General features: G+C 34.1%; 1 protein-coding gene, 1 long non-coding RNA gene and 1 other non-coding gene across 3 annotated transcripts; all 3 read right to left on the bottom strand.

Moving 5' to 3' along the window:
• Positions 1–211: 211 nt before the first annotated feature.
• Positions 212–2,725, bottom strand: LOC115712631 (probable nucleoredoxin 1). Its single transcript, XM_030640934.2, has 4 exons — positions 2,482–2,725; positions 1,784–2,263; positions 1,200–1,679; positions 212–1,077 (listed from the first exon to the last, which is right to left on the bottom strand). The coding sequence occupies exons 1-4, from the start codon at positions 2,575–2,577 to the stop codon at positions 412–414; spliced, it is 1,722 nt and encodes a 573-aa protein (XP_030496794.1). The 5' UTR covers positions 2,578–2,725; the 3' UTR covers positions 212–411.
• Positions 2,726–6,738: 4,013 nt separating this feature from the next.
• Positions 6,739–6,845, bottom strand: LOC133037548 (small nucleolar RNA R71). Its single transcript, XR_009687636.1, has one exon. It is a non-coding gene; the product is annotated as a small nucleolar RNA R71 (small nucleolar RNA).
• Positions 6,846–23,683: 16,838 nt separating this feature from the next.
• LOC133036437 (uncharacterized) lies at positions 23,684–24,512 on the bottom strand. Its single transcript, XR_009687085.1, has 2 exons — positions 24,325–24,512; positions 23,684–24,205 (listed from the first exon to the last, which is right to left on the bottom strand). It is a non-coding gene; the product is annotated as an uncharacterized LOC133036437 (long non-coding RNA).
• Between the last annotated feature and the right edge of the window lie 414 nt (positions 24,513–24,926).

Below are 24,926 nucleotides of genomic sequence, written 5' to 3'. Positions count from 1 at the left end.
ATTTATTACCCTTTTTTGGATGGGGTATGAATTGTGAACTGTTATTAATGTTAGCTCAGTTGCTCAAAGAACTCCATGGAAAATTGGTGGGTTGCAGGGTATCCCCAACCTCTTTTGGGTTTTGTTTAATTCTATCAAAAGTAGAGGTCTTTGTCTTCAAATTCATATCTTTACTTAGACTTGATTCTATTATTTATCTAAAATTATAGCATTTTAGTTTAAAAGTGACCTCATCATAACAAAACATATTCATCTTACAACCTCAGCTCAACATAATTATTTGCTTACATAGTAGAATTACAAAGCAACGTTTGTAATGTATAACAATTAGATGACAACACACCATGGGAGCTGAGCTGAAAACCATAGAAATACACACATACGGAGCTTAATTTTCATTTTAACTGTTTCTCAAACCCGGCGGCACACATCACCTTCACAAACAAACCCCTCCTTTCCATTCTGAGCAGCATCATTACCATTTTTACCCTCTTCTTCAACCTTCTCCAAAGCACATTTTGGGTGAAGATCAAAGTCACATTCCTCACAGTAGAAAGACCATCCCTTTCCCATTTCCTCACATGCATCGCAGCAGTATCCTGGGCGATGAGCACGCTTAAGCTCATGTTCAGGATGAAGATGATGTTTCAATTTCTCAGGCCACCCCTTTGCAATTTCTTCTTCTTGTTCCTCCAAATGTTTCAGCTGCTCTTCTGTAAATGGATAAGCCTTTGCCCCATGATCCATTACGAGTTCCACAACATCCTTTGTCACTGTTCGACCAGATGGACCAATGGCTACCGCTGTTGGAATGCCCTCGACTTTGAATGTTCGGTTCAGGAGTTTCTTCCTTGAATCTCCAAATGGAAGGGCTAACCAAGGCATGATGGAGAAGTATTCCTCGAAGGAGGACTGGTCTGAGTCGCTAGAGATGAAGATTACTTCAAATGCATCGTCTTTCTCTTTGATTTCGTTGTATGTCTTGATAAGCTTAGGTGTGAATCGACGGCATGGTGGACACCAGTGAGCTGAGAAATAGAGAACAACATTCTTTCCAACTAGTTCAGAAATCGGTACCTAAAAAACAAAATGAGAGATATAATAATAAGTACAAGCGATTCATATAGACTACTAAGAAAAGCTAGAAAACTTCATAGATCTAACTATTTATAACTAGAAAACAAAAAAATTGATCGAACCTTGGAACCATTCTTGCCAATTACAAAATTATCATCTCCAGAAACCAATAATGACTCCAGCGTTTGTGATTCCAGTTTCGCTTTCTCAATTTCAGCAAGAGCAGCAATCCTCTCTTGGGTAAAGGGGTAGGCATCAATGCCATGTTCTTCAACCAGTTCAGCTACATTGGAGTTCACAGTCTTCCCATCCGGACCTAGTATGACTAGTGTAGGAATGGTTGAAATATCAAAGTAACGCACAAGCTTCTCAGTGATCTTATCCTTGTATGGCAAAGCCAACCATGGAATTGTTTCCAATCCTTTCTTGAACTCATCCTCTTCATAATTCAGAGATATTAAGACAACTTCAAACTTCTCACCTTTATCCTTGAGCTTATTGTAAACCTCAACAAGTGTATTAGTAAATTCAATACAAGGTTCATGAGAACTCACTGAGAATAAGAGTCCAACAGTTTTACCTTCAAGCTCAGAGACAGGAACCTGTCAATACATAAATTTGAATCATTATTAACAATCTGTCATGTATACATGAAAATGAAACACCAAAGTAAAGCTAGCACAAGAATTTAGCCATGAAAATTTACCTGATTCCCATCTTTCGAAAGCAGGTAGTTCCGGGAGCTAGATACCAGAATTGAACTCAAATTTTGGTTCCTCTTAGCTTCTTCTTCTTGCTCTTTCAAAAAGTCAATTCTTTCGCGAGAGAAAGGGTATGCATCAACACCATATTCCAACACAACCGCGGTCCCATTCTCGGTCGAAACCTTCCCATTTGAATCAATAATGACAAGCTTCGGAATCCCCCTGACACTAAAAGACTCCTTCAATCGTTTTATGGTGTCAGGATCAGAAAAGGGGATAGCCAGCCATGGCATTTCAGAGAAGTAGGCATTAAATGACTCATCATCTCGATCAGAAGACACAAACACAACTTCAAGCTCTCCCTTCGAAGCAACCTCGTTGTAGAGTTCCACCAATTTGGGGGTAAAACGGCGGCACGGACCACACCATGATCCAGAAAAATACAATCCAACAATCTTCCCATTCAAACTACTAATCTTAACCTACAAACATAAAAAAGAAACCAACAATAATCCCATCAACCAAAAACTCTACTGTAAAATTTCCACCATTCGAGCAAATGGGTTTCCCCCAAAATCACGTTTGAAAATAATCAATTGGGTTTATTCCAATCTCAAAACTAAAACAAAAAAATCGAAACTTGCAAGGAATTAAATTTCTTTAAAAACATCAAATGGAGTAGTGCAATAAATAATCAAACCTGGTCACCATTGTTGCGAACGAGAAAGTCCCTCTCACCAGAGGAGAAGAGAGCCGATAGCTCGTGAGTAACGCCATTAACATCCTCGGTAGCCATGATTGTTTCTCTCCACTACTATGCGTCTTGGGATATTTTTGTCTGTAGATGATTCGACTCGAGTGCTATATTTATAGATGCCTTGATGTGCTTTCCTATTCACTTTCGCTCTCAAAGCTTGGGTAATAAGTTATTAATACTAACAAAGACTTCAGAGTCAATTGGCATTCAGATAATACCATTTATGACGTCATAATGCCACGTCATAATGCCACGTCATATTTTCTTTTTCTTCATCTAAGCTGGATACACGTGTAATAACTTATTTGTTTACTATGTGTTTATAATAATGGTTATTTGATTTAAAAAAAATAAAATAATAATGGTTATTTGATATCTTATATTTTAAAATTATATACAGTACATTAAATTTTAAATTTTTTAAGAAAATTTTATGGGTAAATACTATTTTAGATTGTGTGTTTTACAAAAATTATTATTTTTAAAATAGTACAAATAGAATCTATTTTTTGTCAAAATAAAATTTAATAATAGTACCTTGAATTGTAATTTTTTTTGGAAAATTTGAATTAATATACTTACATTACCCTATAATTTTTCCCCTAAATGCAAAATTATTAAAATTGGTCATATATGACCACTTTACCAATTTTCTTAAACTACCCCTCCCATTTGAAACCATCAGCCTCTCTCTTCGTCTCTCTTCATCTCTCTCAGCCGAATAAACCCAAGAAAATAAAAAACCCATCTCAGCCATGGTTAGACACAGCCCAGCTCAACCCCGACCACTCCGTCGTCGAAGCTGAACCCCAACGAACGCTCAACCCCGACCAACTCGCAACCCCAACCCACTCCGAAAATGTCAAAGGTATGTGGTTTTTTGTTTGTTTTTTTTTTAGAAAGGGTTTAAAGATTTATTTTGTTTGGGATTGTTTGTGAAATATTATTGGTTAGATTTAAGAATTTTGTTGTGAAAATGAGATTCGGATCCGTGAAAATCGGATTCCGACTGTGAAAATGGTGAAAATGGCCATTCGGATCTGGGGAAGAAGCTCGGTCCGATGGTCCGATTATGGGTCCGATGGTCCCTTTGGCTCGGGTCCGATGGTACGATTAAAGGGGTCCGATGGCTGGGGTTCGGAGTGTGTTCTGTATGGGCCGATTGTGTCATGTCTAATGGGTCCGATGGGTACCCTATCGGGCCAATCGGACCCATCGGATCCGAGCTGATATTTTTTTTTTGGTTTTTTTTTAAAATATTAATGATTTAGTAATTGTTTTATGTATTATTTCATTTGTATTGATTTATTAAGTAGTGTTTAATTAATTATTGTATAATTATTAATAATTAATTATTGTATTTTTTTCTTATTATTAATTAATTATTGTATTATTATTTTTTTATTAATTATTATTTTTTTATTAATTATTAATTATTCTATTATTTTTTTATTGTTTTATTAATTATTGTATTTTTATTAATTATTAATTAATGTTTTATTATTAATTATTAATTATTGTATTAATTTGTATTGTTTTATTAATTATTATTTTTTTACTAATTATTAATTATTAATTATTAATTTTTATAATTTATTAATTATTATTTTATTATTGATTATTAATTTTTATTGTTTTATTAATTATTTATTATTGTTTTTTATTATTTATTGATTATTGTTTTATTATTAATGATTAATTATTGTATTATTTTTTATTGTTTTATTAATTATTAATTATTGTTATATTATTGTTTTATTAATTATTGTTTTTTATTAATTATTGTTTTATTATTAATTATTGTATTATTTTTTATTGTTTTAATATTTTTTAATTATTATTTTATTTTTTATTGTTTTATTATTTTATTAATTATTGTTTTATTTTTTACTGTTTTATTAATTATTAATTATTGTTTTATTAATTATTAATTATTGTTTTATCTTTTATTGTTTTATTAATTATGAATTAATGTTTTAGAATAAATTTTTTTTTTTTTAATTTTTATTGTTTTATTGATTATTGTTTAATTATTAATTATGAATTATTGTTTTATTTTTTATTGTTTTATTAATTATTGGTTATGGTTTTATTATTAATTATTAATTACTGTTTTTTTTTTTCAGGGAACTGCACATCTAATAATTCCAGTGTCGGACCATTACACAGGTCGTGTCACATGGCGCGGGGGTAGTTACTACTACCCGAAGATTAAGGCTAAATTTGAAGAATTCAACCTATGGGACAGGGTGAGGGAATCCCCCTTGAAACAGTTTTTCGAGAGAGAGCCCATTCAATTTTCAGGAGCTGTTAGGCTATTTTTAGCCTATGTTTTGGATCCAATTTATGTGCATCTTTAGCTGTGTTGGGACGGAATTACGCTTGTTTTCTATGTTTTCAGGTTCTTTGGAGTAAAAGAGGTCTCGGGTGCAGAAATTCATTAAAAGACGTGCTGAGTCGAAGAAAAACTTAATTTTTGAAGTTTTTGCATATCGTCGCGCGATGAAGAGGCTCGCCGCGCGAGTTACGAGAAACAAAGCACCTAAGATTGGCAAATTCCCGCCGCGCGAGAAGAAGCCTTGGCCGCGGCGAGATCCCGTACGGACCGGGGGCATTTTCGTCCATCGAACCCTAAATTTCAAGTATAAATAGAAAGCTCGATCGGGAAGTCGTGGAGAGCGATTTGGAACCCTAAAACACAACACGGTAGGAGAGCGGGGAAGAGCGTAGAGATTCAAGTGAAGATCCGCAATTCATCCTCAAAGCTCTTTTCTTTATTCCTCTTTAATTTATTTATGTTGAATATTGCTATAGGAATGGTTATGGATTTGTTTCTGAACTGAATTTCCCATTTAGGGAGGATGATGATTGTTGTTTAATGTTTTGCCTAGTTAATGTTTAATTACCATTCCTCAATTCTTGTGTGTGAAATTATCTTAATTTGTTCTTAATTTCATGTTTAAGATTGATCACCTTGTGCATGTTCTATGATCTCAATTCAAAATCTGAAAAGTGAGAATTGAGAATGCTAAAATTAAGATAATCAATGTTCTATGTGAAACGAAAGTATTTACATGACTTATGTGACGAGTAGATTATTGCTTAATGCGATTTCATGTTAGTTTAATTAAGGAATTAATTAGATAACATGTGATTTAGAATCTAAGATCCGAAAGGAGCTAGGTTATTTTATAATCCGTCATTCACTAAGAATAGGATAGTAATTAATCATTAACGATTTGGGTAAACAACAACAGGATTCTCCTCCCTATTGTCTCATCTTGCTCAACTTTAAATTGTGTTATTAAGTTTTCTGAATTTCTTTCATATTTTACTGTTTTTAAATCATAATTGCTTTTGATTTACCGAATAGAATCATAAGTATAATTTAGTGGTACTTAATCCAATTCCCTGTGGGATCGACCTCACCTGTGTGAGATTTACTACTTGATTGCGTATACTTGCGTAGCGTTTATAAAATTATAGCAACAAGTTTTTGGCGCCGTTGCCGGGGAATTGTTAAAGATTAATATTACATAAAATTATACTAACTTCTACTTTGGTATATTTTCTCTTGCTGATTTTTCTAACCTTTTTCTTGCAATATTTTCGATTTATTTCGTGAATCCTAAGTGCATGCGCCGTCAAGGACAATCGGTCATATTACCAAATTGATCACGAAATTGAGAAAACTTGCAGAAGAATCGAAAGAACAAGAGGCAAGAAAGAGTTTCAAAGAATCGCCGAAACATCAGAAATCATGGCTGCCAATGTGAACAATAATGTTGGGAACAATGGGCGTAATAATGGTGGCGCTGTGGAAGATCAAGCTAATGGCCGTAGCTTGAGAGATTACATTCTCCCTACTCTGACGGGAGTGCAGTCATGTATTAGGCCACCGGCAGTGGATGCAAACAACTTCGAGATCAAACCTGCCATCCTTCAAATGGTGCGCCTTCGCCCGGTTTGGTGGTCTCCTTCGAAGATCCTAATTTGCATCTCTCTAACTTCATGGAACTTTGTGAAACTTTTAAAGTTAATGGAGTTAGCGACGATGCCATTAGATTGAGGTTGTTTCCATTCTCGCTCAGAGAACGAGCCAAGAGTTGGTTGAATTCTTTGCCACCGAATTCTATTGCTACATGGAATGATCTGGCAACAAAATTCTTGTCAAAGTTCTTTCCTCTAGCTAAGTCTGCAAAGCTAAGAGGAGAAATCAACAATTTCTGCCAACAAGATAATGAATCTCTCTATGAGGCTTGGGAGAGGTTTAAAGATCTGATCAGGAGGTGTCCCCATCATGGTATAGAGAAGTGGATGCTGGTTCACAACTTCTACAACGGGTTGGTTGGTAATACTAGAACTCTAATAGATGCAGCAGCGGGCGGAGCTTTTATGAGAAAGAGTGCTAATGAGGCATATGATCTATTAGAGGAGATGGCTCTAAACAACCAAGAAAGGGCCAAATCGAAAGGAGTCAATCCAAGAAGGTAGCCGGTGTGTTAGAAGTCGATGCCATCACAAAGTTAACGGCTCGTTGAGGCATTGACTAAAATCATTGCGAGACAAGCTAAGCAAGCCCAAATTGTTTGTGAGTTGTGTGGAGGAAGTCATCACTTTTCGGAGTGCTGCGATGTGGATGATTTGCCAATGGATGAAGCTAAGGCCATGGGGAATTTTTCACAGAAACAACAACAACAACAATTATGGGTTCAACGAATAACAACCAGAAGAAATAGTGGGTTCTATCAACAAAGAAATCGAACCAACAGCTTAATCAAGAATAATCCTCCGGTGGAAGTTCTAGTTTGCGTACAGCATTTCTTGCTCCAATTCATGATCGAAACTAGATCTTCAATTAAAGACCCGCGTACTCGTATGGGCCGGCTAGCAACTCGGTAGCAACTCCGCCCTCAAGGAAATTTGCCTAGCACCACCGAAGTTAATCCTAAAGAAAAGCTGAGGCAATTACCCCGAGGAGCGTAAGAAGTATGATGGGCTCGAGTTACCACAACCAAATTGAGGTAGATGTAGAAATAAATGCTCAACCGGTCCGACACCAACACCGACAACGGGATAAGGCCTGCGATAGCCCAAGACCACCACAACAGTCTCCACCGATTAGTATTGATCATCATGTAAAGATACCCTATCCTCGCAGGTCGAGAAAGTCAAGCTTAGACAAACGCTTCACCAAGTTTCTAGAAGTCTTCAAAAGACTTCACATTAACATTCCTTTGTCAAGCTCTAGAGCGATGCCAAGTTATGTGAAGTTTATGAAGGAAATTTTGTCAAAGAAGAGGAAGATGGAAGACTATGAGACAGTGGCTCTAACTGAAGAGTGTAGCGCTATTCTACAGAAGAAACTCCCTCCAAAACTCAGAGATCCAGGGAGTTTCACTATTCCTTGTACTATTGGTAAAATTGAAGGGATAAATGCACTATGTGATTTGGGAGCCGCATTAACTTAATGCCCTTGTCAATGTTCAAAAGATTGCGGCCAGGTGAAGCAAAGCCAATCATCACGAATCTTCAATTGGCGTATCGATCGCTAGCTCACCCTAGAGGAGTCATTGAGGATGTGTTAGTAAAGGTGGACAAGTTCATCTTCCCACCGATTTCATTGTTCCGGATATGGAAGAAGACAAGAATGTTCCTATCATCCCGGGGAGACCTTTCTTGGCAACAGTGGAAAGCACTAATTGATGTTCGTAAAGGAGAGTTAAAGCTAAGGGTACAAGGAGATGAAGTTGTATTTAATGTACTCAAAGCAATGACCTATCCTACTGAAAGTGACAACTTGTTTTGCAATTGATGTGGTGGACCAGTTGGTGGAGACAAAGACACATGCTGAAGATCCTCTTAATCTGACTTTGGTACAAGAAGAGGTGGTAGAACAAGATGGTAAGGAAGCTTATGAATATGCTATGTGGCTCGATTCTTATGGACCGCTGAATAGAAAGTATTATGAAGAGTTAGGAGTCATACCAACAAAGCCTACCCCATCTATTTCGAAAAGCCTCCTCAACTGTTAGAGTTAAAAGTCCTACCGCAGCATCTCGGTATGAATATTTGGGTGAAAATAAGACACTTCCCGTTATTGTGGCTTCTTCCCTATCTTCTGTAGAGACAGATAAGCTATTACGGGTTCTAAGGAAGCATTCAAAAGCCATTGGATGGACTTTAGCAGAGATATTAAAGGGATCGATTTCTTCAACTGTAATGCATAGAATCTTAATGGAGGAAGGAGTGAAACCAACCATTGATGCACAACGTAGATTAAATCCACCAATGAAGGAGGTTGTCAGAAAAGAAGTTTTGAAGTGGTTAGATGCCGGGGTAGCATATCCTATTTCAGACAGTAAATGGGTGAGCCCAGTTCAAGTTGTTCCAAAGAAAGGAGGGATGACGGTGGTGAAGAATGAGAAGAATGAACTCATCCCAACTAGAACTGTCACGGGATGGAGAATTTGCATTGACTACCGAAAACTCAACAAGGCCACAAGAAAAGATCACTTTCCACTCCCATTCATTGATCGATGTTAGACAAGTTGGCAGTGACAAGAGTACTATTGTTTCCTTGATGGATACTCAGGGTATCACCAAATAGCTATAGCACCGGAGGATCAAGAGAAAACAACATTCACATGTCCATATGGTACTTTTGCTTTTCGACGAATGCCATTTGGGCTATGTAATGCTCCAGCAACATTCCAGAGGTGTATGATGGCTATATTTTCAGATTTAATAGAAAAGTGCATCGAGGTGTTCATGGATGATTTTTCAGTGTTTGGCTCATCCTTTGACCAATGTCTGAGTAACTTGGAGTTGGTTTTAGCAAGATGTGAAGACTCTAATTTGGTGCTGAACTGGGAAAAGTGCCATTTCATGGTTGCTGAAGGAATAGTGTTTGGGACATAAAATCTCAAAAGAAGGTATTGAGGTTGACAGAGCCAAAGTATCTACAATTGAGAACTTGCCTCCTCCAATTTCAGTGAAGGGAGTTCGAAGTTTTTTGGGTCATGCCGGGTTTTATAGAAGATTTATCAAAGATTTCTCCAAAGTGGCCAAACCGCTATCCAATCTTCTTGCTAGTGGAGTACCTTTTGAATTTGGGAAAGATTGTCTTGAAGCATTCCAAATTCTCAAGGAGAAGTTAATCTCAGCACCGATTGTGACTACACCAAACTGGGAATTACCTTTTGAAATCATGTGCGATGCAAGTGATTATGCTATTGGAGCAGCTTTGGGACAACGGGTTGACAAGGTATTCGTGAACCATTTATTATGCAAGCAAAACCTTGAATGATGCCCAACTAAACTACTGCTTACAAAAAGAGACAATGCCGGCCATAGTGTTTGCATGTGACAAATTTCGACCCTACTTAATTGGTAATAAAGTGATAGTGTATACAGATCATTCAGCAATCAAATACTTGATGACTAAGAAGGATGCCAAACCACGACTGATTCGATGGGTTCTTCTTTTGCAAGAATTTGATCTAGACATAAAAGACAAGAAGGGTACAGAGAACCTGGTAGCAGATCACTTGTCAAGACTAGAGCTGGAAGAAAGTCAGAATGCAAAAGAGGTACAAATAAATGAACAATTTCCCGATGAACAACTTTTTAGTGTGAGGGAAAGTCTGATGGCACCATGGTATGCTGATTATGTTAACTTCTTGGCTGCCAATATCACTCCTCCTGAGCTATCTCGACAACAACTAAAGAAGTTCTTTTCTGAGGTGAAACATTATTATTGGGAAGAGCCAATCCTCTACAAGCACTGTACGTATCGTATAATAAGTTGAAGGTGTGTGCCGAAGAGGAGATGTACTCTATTCTTAATCACCGTCATGCTTTACCATGTGGGGGACACTGGCTGGAACTAGAACAAAGCCAAGGTGTTACAAAGTGGATTCTTTTGGCCAACACTTTTCAAAGACGCTAGTACTTTTGTGAAGGCATGTGATCGTTGTCAGCGTACAGGAAACATCTCAAGGAGAAACGAAATGCCTTTGACAGGAATCTTGGAAGTAGAGTTGTTTGATGTATGGGGGATAGACTTTATTGGTCCTTTTCCTTCATCGTTTAGCAATCTATACATCATATTAGCTGTGGATTACGTATCAAAATGGGTGGAAGCCGCTACCACACCAACCTAATGATGGTAAAACAAATCCTTCTGCTTCCTTCAAAAGAACATATTCACTCGGTTTGGAACTCCCCGAGCAATCATAAGCGATGAAGGGAGTCACTTTTGCAACAAACAATTCGAAGCACTCCTTTCGAGATATGGTGTTCGTCATAGAACAGCTCTACCTTATCATCCGCAAAGTAATGGCCAAGCCGAGATTTCTAACCGGAAATAAAGATGATTCGGAGAAAACGGTGCGAGAGATTAAGGAAAGATTGGTCAAGAAAGTTGGATGACGCATTGTGGGCTTATGAATGCGTTCAAGACGCCAATCGGGATGTCACCATATCGGTTGGTGTTTGGAAAGGCGTGTCATTTACCGGTGGAACTAGAACACAAGGCGTATTGGGCAATGAAAACTTTGAACATGGATTTAAAAGCTGCTGGGCAGAAAAGACTACTACGCTGGATGAAATTTGGAAGAATTTCGAAATGAAGCTTATGAAAACGCCAAGATTTACAAGGAAAGAACTAAGAGATGGCATGACGTAAATCTAGTCGAAAGGAGTTTCAACTGGTCAACAAGTTCTACTCTTTAATTCAAGACTAAAGTTGTTTTCGGTAAATTAAAATCAACGTGGTCGTGGCCATTTACGGTGATCAAAGTGTTTCCTCACGAGCGAGTGGAACTAAAAGGTGAAAGTCCTAATACTTTCAAAGTGAATGGACAGCGATTAAAGCTCTACTTGGGAGGTCAATTTGATCAAACCAAGTCCGCCATGATTCTGGCGCCACTTTGAAGATCTCGATCAACGTCTAGCTAAGGACGATAAAGTTAGCGCTAATTGGGAGGCAACCCAAGTGTTCTTTTGATTTAGTTGAACTCTTTTTAAGTTTACTGTTATTTTTCTTGATGATCATTCTCGTTTCATTATAAAAAAAAAAAAAAAAAAAAAAATTTTTGGTCGGTGGCCGCGGCCATGGGATGTTCGGCCGCGCTGCACTGTCTTGCCAAGAAAGTACCTTATTTTCGAGATTTCTCGCCGCGGCGAGGGGACACACGCGCGAGATTGGACTTACGGCATCCCCTATATTTTCACGGATTCTCGCCGCGGCGAGGCTGTGTCGCCGCTTGGCGAGATGGGTCAGTTTTTCCTTTTTAAGAGCCAAATCCCTACATTTCAAATCAAACACCACATTCAAATCCCTAACTTCTCCACGCCGAAAACACCCTTCCTCACCATTTTTTTCTTCATCTAATCCCATTCAAACTCCTTTTCATCAAATCTAACCATAAACTTTCATCAACAATCATCCTAAACCCTTATTTCTCACATTAAACACTAATTCCCACTCAAAATCAACCCCAAATCCCTAAAATCTCACCCAAATACCTTATTCATCCTTTTCTTTCTCAAAAGCTTCAAGATGTCAACAATGGAGGATGATTAAAGGAACATTGTCATTGAGGTATTGATTCTAAGACTTCCACTCCAATTTTTATTGAAGAATTTGTGAATTTGTTGGATAGTTTGGATTCTTTGGTGGATATTTGGGATTTTTGCTATATACATTGTTGAAATTGATTGTGTGAATAGAATTGGGTTAGATTGAAGGGGATTTAAATCCCGGGAAGTCAATTTTTAAGGGAAGTCTTGTCAAAATTTTGAAAAATCTTGAAAGTTAGAAAAATTTGGGTGCTATGGGTCCAAAGAGGTCAAGGGTTAATGAAGAGGGAGCTTCATCATCCAACCCATCTAGGGGACGCCCTAATCTAGATAGAGTTAGGTTTACCAACATGGAGGCTCAAGAGCGGTTTTTGAAATTGAAAGATCGGGCATTCATTGAAGATAGAGGGATAGACATTGTCAACCTAAGCCAAGCTAACATTCCCCCCGCTTTTGCATCTATTAGGGATCAAATCCTACGCAGGCGATGAACTAAGTTCGTAGATGTCACCGAGCGTGGTAATCAAACTCTAGCTTTGGAATTTTAGCCAATCGGCTCGAAAGAGAAGAGGGCAAAGTTAGAGTTAGGGGGGTTAGAGTGTTCGCTACCATGCTCGCTATTCATGCCCTTTATGATCTCCAAACTTTCACTTATGAAGAACAACCCTTGAAACGACAATTTTATGAGAGAAGTACGAATTATGTGGATATTGCCGAGACTCTAGGTATCCCTGGCTCTTAGGTTCCATGAGCTTAGTGGAGAACCATACCAATTGTACCGATGTGAACTCAACCCAGTGGCCAAGGCTTGGCTTTACTTTGTTAGTGCAAGGATGCTCCCCAACAAGCATTTTTCTGATGCTCAAATGGACAGACTTAAATGGGTTTACGGTATTATGAAAGGGTATAATTTGAATGTGGGGGATATTGTTCGAACGACCTTTGACATTATGGTTGAGGGATCTTCCGGTGGAGGACTTGGGTTGGCTGGAATAATCACTGATCTATGTGAGAAACATGGGGTACCACAAGATTTTATGATACAAAGGCACGCCACAAATGCGCCTATTAATTTGGCGATCGTTCTTCGCTTCAAACCTCCTCATCCTCATGGTCAACCGCCGGTTCCAAGGAGGTCCTCCCGGCAGAGAAGAAGAGGAACGTGAGGACATCGAACCACCACGTCTTGTCGGGCTCTTGACCCCGGCCATGCAAAGACACTCACAATCACCGAATTATCCGATTCGAACATGCATATGCAAAATTACATGGCCCTGCAGGAGTATCTTCGATGAGCGAGTGGCCTCAATTGAACACACTTGTCACGAGGATGAATATCGGTGTGGATGATCCAAACTATTTTCCCATGCCACCCCGTTTCAACCCTTATGACCAGCCACCGCCGCCAAACCCCTTTTAAGGGGCTCAGGTAAGTTTCTCTCACCCTGGTTTATTTTCACACATTGGGGACAATGTGCATTTTAATTTGGGGGGGGAAACTTAATTTATTTTTTTCGCGATTATTTGTTTTAGTTTAGTTTGTTTTAGTTTTTTTTAGTCTTGCGTGATAGCTAAATTGAAAGATGGATTAAATTGTTGTTATTCACTTGTGCAATGGATTGAAACATAACTGTGTGCTTGACTTGCAACTGTTTGAATTAAACTGGATGTGTGCTAGGAAGTGATTCATGTAGATTTAAAACATTTGCTATTCTCACATATCACCTCTGTTCTATTTGGATTGTGGAATGATTGATTGAACATGGAATAGAATTTGTTTGACATACTCTCTTGAAGCGAAATCCTTGATGATTTTTGTTTGGAAAGTGATTTAGGCAAGTTTTCTTTGGAACGATTGAGCCTTTCAAGCCTACCTAAAAAAATTTTATCCTTAGTATACCCAAAGTTGAGCCTTAGCCTGTTTTAAAAATTTTTCACCACTTCACGGAGCTGAATTCGTTATTCTAAACTCTTTTCACCCTGAACATATTTTATTATGCCATGAGCCTTGAAGCAAGTTTGGGGGGAATAAGTGCTGTAAGTGAAAAAATATAAAGTGTAGGAATGAGAGATTGAAAAAAAATAATAAGAATATTGTGTGTTGTGCCTATGAAAAAAAAAAAATTGTGTCTTCTTGAAAAAAAAAGTTAAGAAAATTATGAGGCACACACATAAGAAAAAAAAAATTGCAATCTCTTATTTCTGTTTTTGGGATATATGGAAAGAAAGCAAAATAAATGTCTAGGCTTGTTTGGTATAATTGTGCTTATGGTATAGTATAGCCTAAATGACTTCTCACCTACCCATGTACCTAAGCCATGTGATGCTAACCGAAAAAGACCTATTGATTCCAAATAGAAATTTGTCAACATTAGTGGAGAGAGGTATGTCATTCAAACTTATTGATCATGTGTTAGTGGAATGTTGGAAAGTTAGAACAGTTGTGATGTTGATGGAAATTGCGATGCTTTATGTTTGTATGAATTACTTACTTGTAAATTGCACATTCAACTTAGTTCTTAGAGTTGGCAAGTTGAAATTCTGGTTATTGATGGATTGAAGTTGTGCAGGTGGTGGTAACAATTTAATTGTTGGAAAGTTCAGCTATCATTGTCAGTTTTTTTTTAGTTTAGTCTTAGTTTACTCGGGGACGAGTAAAGAGTCGATTTGGGGAGTTTGTTAGGCTATTTTTAGCCTATGTTTTGGATCCAATTTATGTGCATCTTTAGCCGTGTCGTTGGGACGGAATTACGCTTGTTTTCTATGTTTTCGTGTTCTTTGGAGTAAAAGAGGTCTCAAAAGTCTAAATTCATTAAAAGACGTCTTGCCGAGTCGAAGAAAAACTTAATTTTTTTGAAGTTTTTGCAGATATCCGGCCGCGGCGATGAAGAGAGCTCGCCGCGGCGAGTTACGAGAAACGAAAGCACCTAAAATTGGCAAATTCCCGCCGCGCGAGAAGAAGCTTGGCCGCGGCGAGATCCCGTACGGACCAGGGCATTTTCGTCCATCGAACCCTAAATTTCAAGTATAAATAGAAAATCGCGATTGGAAGTCGTGAGAGCGATTTGGAACCCTAAAACACAGTGAGAGCGGCGGGGAAGAGCGTAGAGATTCAAGTGAAGATCCGTAATCTATCCTCAAACGCTCTTTTCTTTATTCCTCTTTAATTTATTTATGTTGAATATTGCTATAGGAATGGTTATGGATTTGTTTCTGAACTGAATTTCCCATTTAGGGAGGATGATGATTGTTGTTTAATGTTTTGCCTAGTTAATGTTTAATTACCATTCCTCAATTCTTGTGTGTGAAATTATCTTAATTTGTTCTTAATTTCATGTTTAAGATTGATCACCTTGTGCATGTTCTATGATCTCAATTCAAAATCTGAAAAGTGAGAATTGAGAATGCTAAAATTAAGATAATCAATGTTCTATGTGAAACGAAAGTATTTACATGACTTATGTGACGAGTAGATTATTGCTTAATGCTGATTTCATGTTAGTTTAATTAAGGAATTAATTAGATAACATGTGATTTAGAATCTAGAAGATCTGAAAGGAGCTAGGTTATTTTATAATCTGTCATTTACTCCAAGAATAGGATAGTAATTAATCATTAACGATTTGGGTAAACAACAACAGGATTCTCCTCCCTATTGTCTCATCTTGCTCAACTTTAAATTGTGTTATTAAGTTTTCTGAATTTCTTTCATATTTTACTGTTTTTAAATCATAATTGCTTTTGATTTACCGAATAGAATCATAAGTATAATTTAGTGGTACTTAATCCAATTCCCTGTGGGATCGACCTCACCTGTGTGAGATTTACTACTTGATTGCGTATACTTGCGTAGCGTTTATAAAATTATAGCAACAGGAGCATTTTTTCATCAGTTGATGCTTCACAAAATAAAATCTGACAAGCCGGACGAGGTGCATTTCTATGTGGGAAGGAAGAGATGTAGATTTGGCAGGGTGGAGTTCGGCTTGGTGACCGGGTTAAACTTGTTCTCCGACCCTACTGAGGAAGACATCAAAGAAAAAGGAAGTTCTGACCGATTGATTATGGAATATTTCAACGGTAGTCCTTCGATCAGCTTCGGCCAACTGCGTAGAGTTTTTGAGAGCTGCACAGAAGCTGATGATGTCTACAAGTTGGGGATGGCTTTGTTTGTTATGGGTGTCCTCACTGGTAAGGAGGAGAAGATTGTCGTTCCTCCTTTTGTGATAAGAATGGTTGATAACCTTCCATTCTTCTACGAGTACCCCTGGGGAAAGATTTCTTACACCAAGCTGATGGAAACTTGTAACAAGGACTACTTGGATGTGAAGAATAAGATGTTGAAAAAGATTGAGAAGGGAGTCACTCAGAAGGAGGCAAAATACTCAGCCTACGGCTATACTGCAGCGTTGCAGTATTGGGCATATGAGGCCATATTACAGCTGGGCAACGAGTATGCAGTGAGGAGGTCGCATCGCTTTCCAAAAATGGTCAACTGGGAGAGTAAGCCGAACACTACACTCGGGAAGGATGAAGTGACCAGATTATTTTCTAAAAATGTAAGTTTGTTACGCTTTATGTTGAATTCATGTTAATTTCTATATTTTATATTAAAAAAATTTGTTATATTTTTCAGTTGACAGCGTACTCCATGTTATGTCCTCGGCCGAATGAGATTGAGTTTGTGAGTTACATAACCGGGGGTCAGCCTCCGTTATTTGTTGACTTGGAGGAACTTGTGTTGGGTGAGGATGGGCAACCAACACAGGATGCTTTGCGAAGCCAGGCCGAAAAGCTTGCCTCCACATTGGAAGAACGAGCGGAGGCAGCCCGAATATTTAAAGACTCTACAAAATCCGTGATGGTACCTGGATTTCTCAACTGTAGCATGTGCAAGTAACTAGGTAATTTCGAGTACGAATCTTCAGGTGTACCCCGAGCTAGGTGTAGTGCCTTCTCTCTGCACCTCCATGCCTTTTCATAACTCATTTGGATCCCGTAATCCTTGTGCATACTTTTTCTTATATCAGAGGCCAAGTGATCCAAGCCGTCAATTACGAACTTATCCTTAATTAGATGGGCAACTATTAAAGGTGATGCTTGACGGTTATCTTTTCCTCGAATATCAAGGGAACATGTATGTACATTATGAAATGTACTCACCTCAAACATGTTAGAAAGTACGTTCTTCTTCGCTCTTAATCTCCACCCACAATCTGTATCCTTACATGTGACGTACCAAATATCAGTACTAGACTTCCTAACGTAGTAGTCAAACCCTTTCTTCATTGCATACAGGCCAACAACCATCTTTAAATGCTCTGTCTTTAAAAAACTTTCCCACATGTAACTCCCCGCCTGGTGTGCCACCCGTAGATATATGATGACTATGATCCTCGATGTCTTCTCTTGTATATATTTTCTCATTGAATTTACCGTAACTTGTCGAAGAAGAAAATGGATCGCTCCATCCAGTCACATTGGTCCCTCGAGCATCAGTAGGACCACTAATATCATTGGTCTCTCTACCATTATTAGGACCTGTACTGTCAGTAGTTCCTCTAGCATGACTGGTTTCGCCTGGACGACTACTACTAGTACCAAGTGTTTGACAATTTTCTCTACGGGGCATTCTTTTCCGTGTCGGTGGCCTCGGTTGTATTTGGTACGATAGTGGAGTCAAGTTCAAAGGTACAACAGCAGGGGCCTCTGTACCTTGGTCGTCTCTTACGCCATCATTGCCCTCAACATAACATTCAGGGTCTGGACCATTAAAAAAACCATCGATGAACGACATTTGTGCTACAATATCAGCACTCAGCATCATAGTGTTTAATTTAGGTAATACATCCGCAACCAACACCTCTGGTTTTATTTCTGGAACAAAACTCACAACCTCGCTACGATTATCCTTAACAGAACTTGGTGTGCGACTAGAATCGACGCAAACATTCTTCTTTAACAAAGTCACAAACAAAGGAGTAAATTCATCTGGCTTCTTCGCAAGTGTAGATAAAAAGTACCTTGCACGCTTATCATTTCCAATAACTTCAGGGCGATACTCAAAGCCTTTCCTGTACTTGTAATGTACTTCCAATTTCAAGTCACACTCCACTTTGTCGACATCCAGTTCTTCGTACAAAACATCAACCAAACTTGAGTAGCTTAGGTTCGGATCAATGTCAAATGTCAAATTGTCGCCCCGTTTATAAACCCAATCTCTACCATCAAGCTCCCAAACACCATTATACATAACACACGCATTAACAGTTGAACCTGTCACACACATTCAAAAAAACACAGTTATAATTTACAACAAAAATCTCACAAAAAAAATCTTAATTAATCATTAATAACAAAACAATAATAATTAATTGATAATAAAATAATAATTAATAATAAATCATAATTAATAATTAATAATAAAACAATTATTCATAAAAAAAAATGAAAAATAAAACAATAATTAATAATTCATAATAAAACAATAATTAATAATAAAAAAATAATTATTAATTGATAATAAAATATAATTAATAATTATTACTAAAACCATAAAAAATATAACAATAATTAATAATAATTCATAATTAATAATTAATAATAAAACAATTATTATTAAAAAAAATAAAACAATAATTAATAATTCATAATAAAAAAATAATTAATAATTAATAATTAATAATTATAATTAATAATAATAATTAATAATTATAATTATAATTAATAATTGATAATTAATAATAAAATAACTAAAAAAATAAAATAATTCTTAAAACATTAACTAAAATAATAATTAATAACTAATAATTATTAATAAAAAAATAATTAATAACACAAATATTAATAAATCACTACAAAATAAATTAATCATACAATAATAAATAATAAATAATAATAATTAATTAATTACAAAAAAAAATTGCCGTAGGGTCCGATTGGTCCGACCATCGGACCCCATGGAGGAGCATCGGACCCTCCTTTAAAAAATTAAAAAAAAATTAAAAAAAAAAATACAAAAACCAATTGGGTCCGATGGGGGTCCGATTGGTCCGACCATCGGACCCATATGGGGAGCATCGGACCCAGGGTCCAAAAAATAAAAAATAAATAAAAAAATACATATATCGGGTCCGATGGGTCCAACCATCGGACCCACATGGTCCGACCATCGGACCCATCGAGCCGTCATCCCTGCCATCAAAATTTTCAGCTCATCGGACCCCCCATCGGGCCAGCATCGGGCTCCATCGGGCCCGACGAAAAAAAATGCAGAAAACCAGAAAAAAGCCAGATTTTTACAGGCAGCAAATTTTTTAACAGAAAAAATAGCAAAATAACAGCAACAATCCACATATCAAGCATCAAAACAACATTCTAAACTAAATATAACAACAACAAACAAGATTACACAAACAAAAAAATAATTACCCATGAGTTAGTGTATGATGCTCGTCCAAAAATAAGAGAAATTATGTGGTGAGCCTTGTGCAGTAGCTGCTACTGTAGTGAGCTGAAAAGAATGAGAATAGAGGAGCAAAAATTTGAGCTTTCCTTTGTGTAGCTTCGGGCAGCAAGGCTTAGAGAAAAGAAGAGAGATGGAAAGAGAGAAGAAGTGAGAGGGGGTGAAGTAAATAAAGAGGGTATTTTGGGCATAATAGAAAAGTGCTCATATATTTTAAATATTGGGTACTAGGTAACAATGCCGCGCTTCGCGCAGCTCTTCAAATATTTTTAAACTATATTATTTTTTAAAATACGACAAACTAAAAACTAACTAAAGAATCATCGTCAATCTAAATTAATAATTTTAATATAAAACATCAAAACTATATAAATTCCCTTAATTTAGCATCTTCTTATTTATTCGAGCTAAATATTTACATACATTTTATTTTATCAAATTAATCTAACTTAAGTTTATAACAAAAATTCAAACGTCCAATATTTTGGTACATATATTTTCTAAATTATTAAACACAATAAAAAATAATAATTTTATCCTAACAATTTATATAAGCTTAAATAATATGCTATAAAGGCAAAACAAAAATAATAATTATATTTTGTTGAGATGTACTTTTATTTCATAATTGAGAATGTTTATTTAAATATAAATGATACTCAATCATCTTTTATTTTCTTGGAAGACGTTTTTAAATCTCTCTTTATTTTATTGAGATGAGATCATACACATTTTTCATAATATATTATATATTACATCTAAATAATAAATAATTTTTTTTTTGCTGAAAAAAAAACAATTAAAATTCAATTAAAAATATAATTCTCTTCACTTAATCTCTAAATAGAGAAATTTTCTTTCAGCACCTGTACATTTGTGTATCCAAAAAGCTTATTTCTCTAAAGTTAGCTATAATTTGATGAAAAATATTTCATGTACAACAAATTATTGTGTAAAAGTATTTAGAAAAATTATATTTATAAGAAAAATGACTTATAATAAGAAGTTGCTCATCTCTTTATTATATTATATATATATTATTTATATACAACTTAATAATAGGATGGTATATTAATATAGAGTTTTCATAATATTAATTAATATAATGCATAGTTTTATATTTATACTTTGTATACATATAATGACTTAGTAACTAATAGAGTGGTGTTTAAATATGAGCTTTTCATATTCTTAAGAATGCAACCAATTTTAATGTACATTCTTCTTTTTGTTATTGTTTCTTTTATAATTATTAAAAAAATTAAAAAACCTAAAAATTAGAAACAATAGAAAGAAATAGTAGTTGTCATGTCAATCACTTTTATATTTACCTTTATATGAATATATAGATATATAAGATATAAATATAAATAAATGAAAGATATAAATTAATATTTATTTCTTATTATTATAATTATATGGGTAATAATGTGCATAGATTTTATATTTGAGTTTTATTACATATTATTTTGTTTTAATAATTGGAATATATATAAGCAAATAACATATATAAAATATTCTATAAAAAAATATTCAAACAACTGTTATATATTTTAATAATTATTTAAGCATTATATATGTAATTAATATATAAAGATTAAAATCAAAACTTATTATATAATAAATCACTTAGTATACTCTATTATACCTATTATCAATATATTAATTAAAAATACTACATATTTTTTTATTTTAATTTATATTGTATTATAATCTCATTTTTCTTTTGGTAAGCAAGAATGATCATATCAAATAATATAAATTAATAATAATAGATAATAAACTAAAATAATTAGTATTATTATAAAATTCGGTTATTTTTGCATCTTTTAATTGGGTAGGTTAACTTTATTTTTTTAATTATTTAATTTTTCTCTTTTAATTAATTAATTATTATTTAATAAATCTTAAAAATTAGAATAATATGAGATTAAAATTTAAAATAACCACAAAATAAATAAATTAGAAAGTAATAAGAAGATCATGCCACAGAAGTATATCAAATAAACTTTCATTCTATGTGAGGAGCTTATAACATTTTTCAGTAAGAAATTTGTTCATCATTTACCTGATAAACATCATTAACATGTATGACAAATGTGCTATTTAAGAAAGTAGAAAACTCATGAGGCTTTCAAAGATACTTCAGGATTGGTGCTAGTTCTCCTTAATTAGCGTAGCAAAAACTTCTTTACATGAATGCTTGTTGATTGACATAACCTACACGTAAAATTGATACAAATGTAAGTACATATGCTAATATATAAACATGTATATATATATATATATAAAAATAAATATATTTATACACTTAAAATATTACATATAAGTTGCCTAACAAAGATTAGAGAAGAAACAATAGCACAGATCAAAATATATATTGCATAAAAGAGGACAAATATATCTACATATATAGTGATAAAATACAATAAATAAAAGAGTTATGAATAAGTTGAAAGGTTGTCAAATTATGAATAAGTTGAAAGGTTGTAGTTAAATATTTATTATCACTAATTACATTAAAATAAGTTGAAAGGTGGTAATTGAATAATTATTATCACTAATTATAATAAGCTTTTATGAATACAAACTTAATAAAAATATAAAATTTTGAGAAAATAGAAAATTTTAATAAAATAAAATGTAGAGTGCCACCTAATCTCTCTAATGCTTTCCTTTATATATAAACTAGGGAACTAAGCCGCGCTTCGCGCGGTGTGCCCAACTTTTATTATAAACTTATATTTTTATTATTCTTAGGTCAATTTTAAGCTATTTTTTTCCATAAAAAGTAGTTTTTTTTTTAAAAAAAAATATAAATTTAATTATTTTATTGTTTGATAAAATATAATTAATCTGATTATTTAAAATATAAATAAAAGTAAGTAGATATTTTTTTTTATATAAATTTCAATTAAAATTTGCTTAAATCAATTAACTAATTATTTTTTTCAACTAATTCATTAATCATTCTTTTTTTAAATATTTAATTTCAATTTTTATTTTATTATTTATTAAAATGTAACTTATATAATTAATTATTTAAAAGTATTGAAAAATTAAGTGGATATTTTTCAGCCTAAATTTAACTTTCAATTAAATTTATATATATAAAAATATGATAGAATTAAATGCATTAGATTTGATATTTTAATTAATAATTTAGTAATAGCAACAATGCAATTCTAATAATGCAAGTTTAAAATATAACGTTTGGATGAGAATCATAAAAAAAAAACAACAGTTTTAAAATTAGAAGCATAATTTGTAGAATTTAAAATGAAGTAAAAAGAATTTAAAAATGTGTATAAACCCTTCTATACATAGAATATGTGCTACCCTCCACCTTTCCTTACCTCTCAAAAACATTAGAAGAAAGGAATCAAAAAGAACATAAAAATTTATTTATTTATTTATTTTAAAAAGTCAAAAAGAATAAAAAGGACACTACGAACTACCAAATACAATTTGGTCTTTTTTTTTTGTTAGTATATATTATTTTCATATACATATCTAGCTAGCTTTTCAAAATATTTACTATTTAAAACAAAACAAAACTTACTAATTTTTAGTAATGAAGTCAAGTGAAGATCACTATTTTATCAAGTAAAAAGGGAGATACCCTTTGGACATAAGAATCAGCCATTAGGGAATTATGTAAGACAACAATATATTCATTTATTTGTTTGCTTCGATTTCTCTCAAGAGCAAATGTGAGTCATCATCGACGGACTCTCGGTTTTCATTGTTCTTACCTCCCAAGAAAATTAGAAAATCATTTTTCAAAAATAGAAAAGTCGTTTGAGCAAATTTATAATGAAAAAAAAAATAACTCAGAAGAACAAAAGCTAAAGTTGATTAAGGAAAACTAATATCAAGACGAACTGGTAAATTAAAATAAGAAATTAACTTCAGTGCCAAATTCTAAAGAGCACAAATGAATCATATCTATACCAAATAGAAAAAAAACACTAAAATTACCATGTGCAATTGATATCGATACTCAAATATATATATAATAAAATATTGAAATCTCACATTCAAAAAGAATGAAATACGCCTAGATCTTCACTCCAAAGAAGAAAAAAATAAAGCTTAGAGAAAGATACTTTCATTCAATGCAAGAGAGTCGTAATTATTCCTTGCTCAATAAAAACATAGCAAGAAAAAGGAAGAACCAACATCGATGCACATCAGTAAATTAAAATAAAAGGTCCTTGCATTTTCATCGGTTTCATCTGTAAAGCCATCATTAATAATATAACCTGTACCAAAAACTAAAATAAAAAAAAAAAAGACAAAAATAAAAAATCCATTTTAATATGTCAGAAAAAATTATATAATCAGATTCACATAACAAAAAAAAATTAATTTTTAATGCAATAAGAATTAATAAAGTTACCATGACCGTCTTCAACGGTACCACAATCAACTTGCTGAAAAACCTTAATTCAAGGTTTTCATCATTCATGGCTGATATAATAATGCATAAAACTCAAAGTATTTTGTGTTTAATACTGACACTTTATAATCACCATCATTATATACTCATTGTTCATTGTATAATCCCCGTCTGCATACCAAGCTATCTCATCTCTTTTATTAATCTCCCGAACACTGTATAAAGCATTGAAACCTCATATTGAAAAAATAAATGAAACACAGTACAGATCTTCTCTCCAAAAAAGAAGAAAAAAGTAAAATCTATAAAAGAAAATAGAAATAAGAAAGATTACCCGCAGATAACCATGATCTTGATTAACAATTTCCTCAAGACATGATGGTGACTGGTGGAGCAGAGGAGGCCACGATGGTGGAGCAAACGAATGAGACGATATTTATCTTTTTTGAGAAGAAGTATGGTTTCCTAAATGAAACCCTAGGAGGTTAATACGGTACAATGAATGTAATTTTTAAAACGGGAAAGTTATAAATTTTAAAACGGTTTTATAGGTTTAAATGATGATACTAATTAAATTAGAATAAAAATTTAAATAAATTTGAAAAATTATAAAAGAGAGATTAGGATAGAATAACGTATAAACTTCCATAATAAATCAGGAAAATGAGGAGAAGAGAGATTAAGGAAAAATGCTAATTAGGCTGCCACATGGATTCCTTTAAACTTTCTTTTATATATATATATTGATATAGATATAGATTATGAGTTTTGAGGACAAATTTTAACTAAATGCAAGTATATAAATTCAATTTTTTTTTTTTTTTTAGTTTTGTCAGTACAGACTCCGTTTTAAATTTATTAAAGGAACATTTGGAAGTAACTTATATTACATGATTCTGTCTAGTCCCAATGATTAAGAATCTAGACCTTTTATGT

Source organism: Cannabis sativa, chromosome 4, assembly GCF_029168945.1.
Source record: "Cannabis sativa cultivar Pink pepper isolate KNU-18-1 chromosome 4, ASM2916894v1, whole genome shotgun sequence".
Taxonomy (NCBI): Eukaryota; Viridiplantae; Streptophyta; class Magnoliopsida; order Rosales; family Cannabaceae; genus Cannabis; species Cannabis sativa.
The sequence above is the reverse complement of the archived record's forward strand: the minus strand, read 5'-3'. Positions and strand labels throughout refer to the sequence as shown.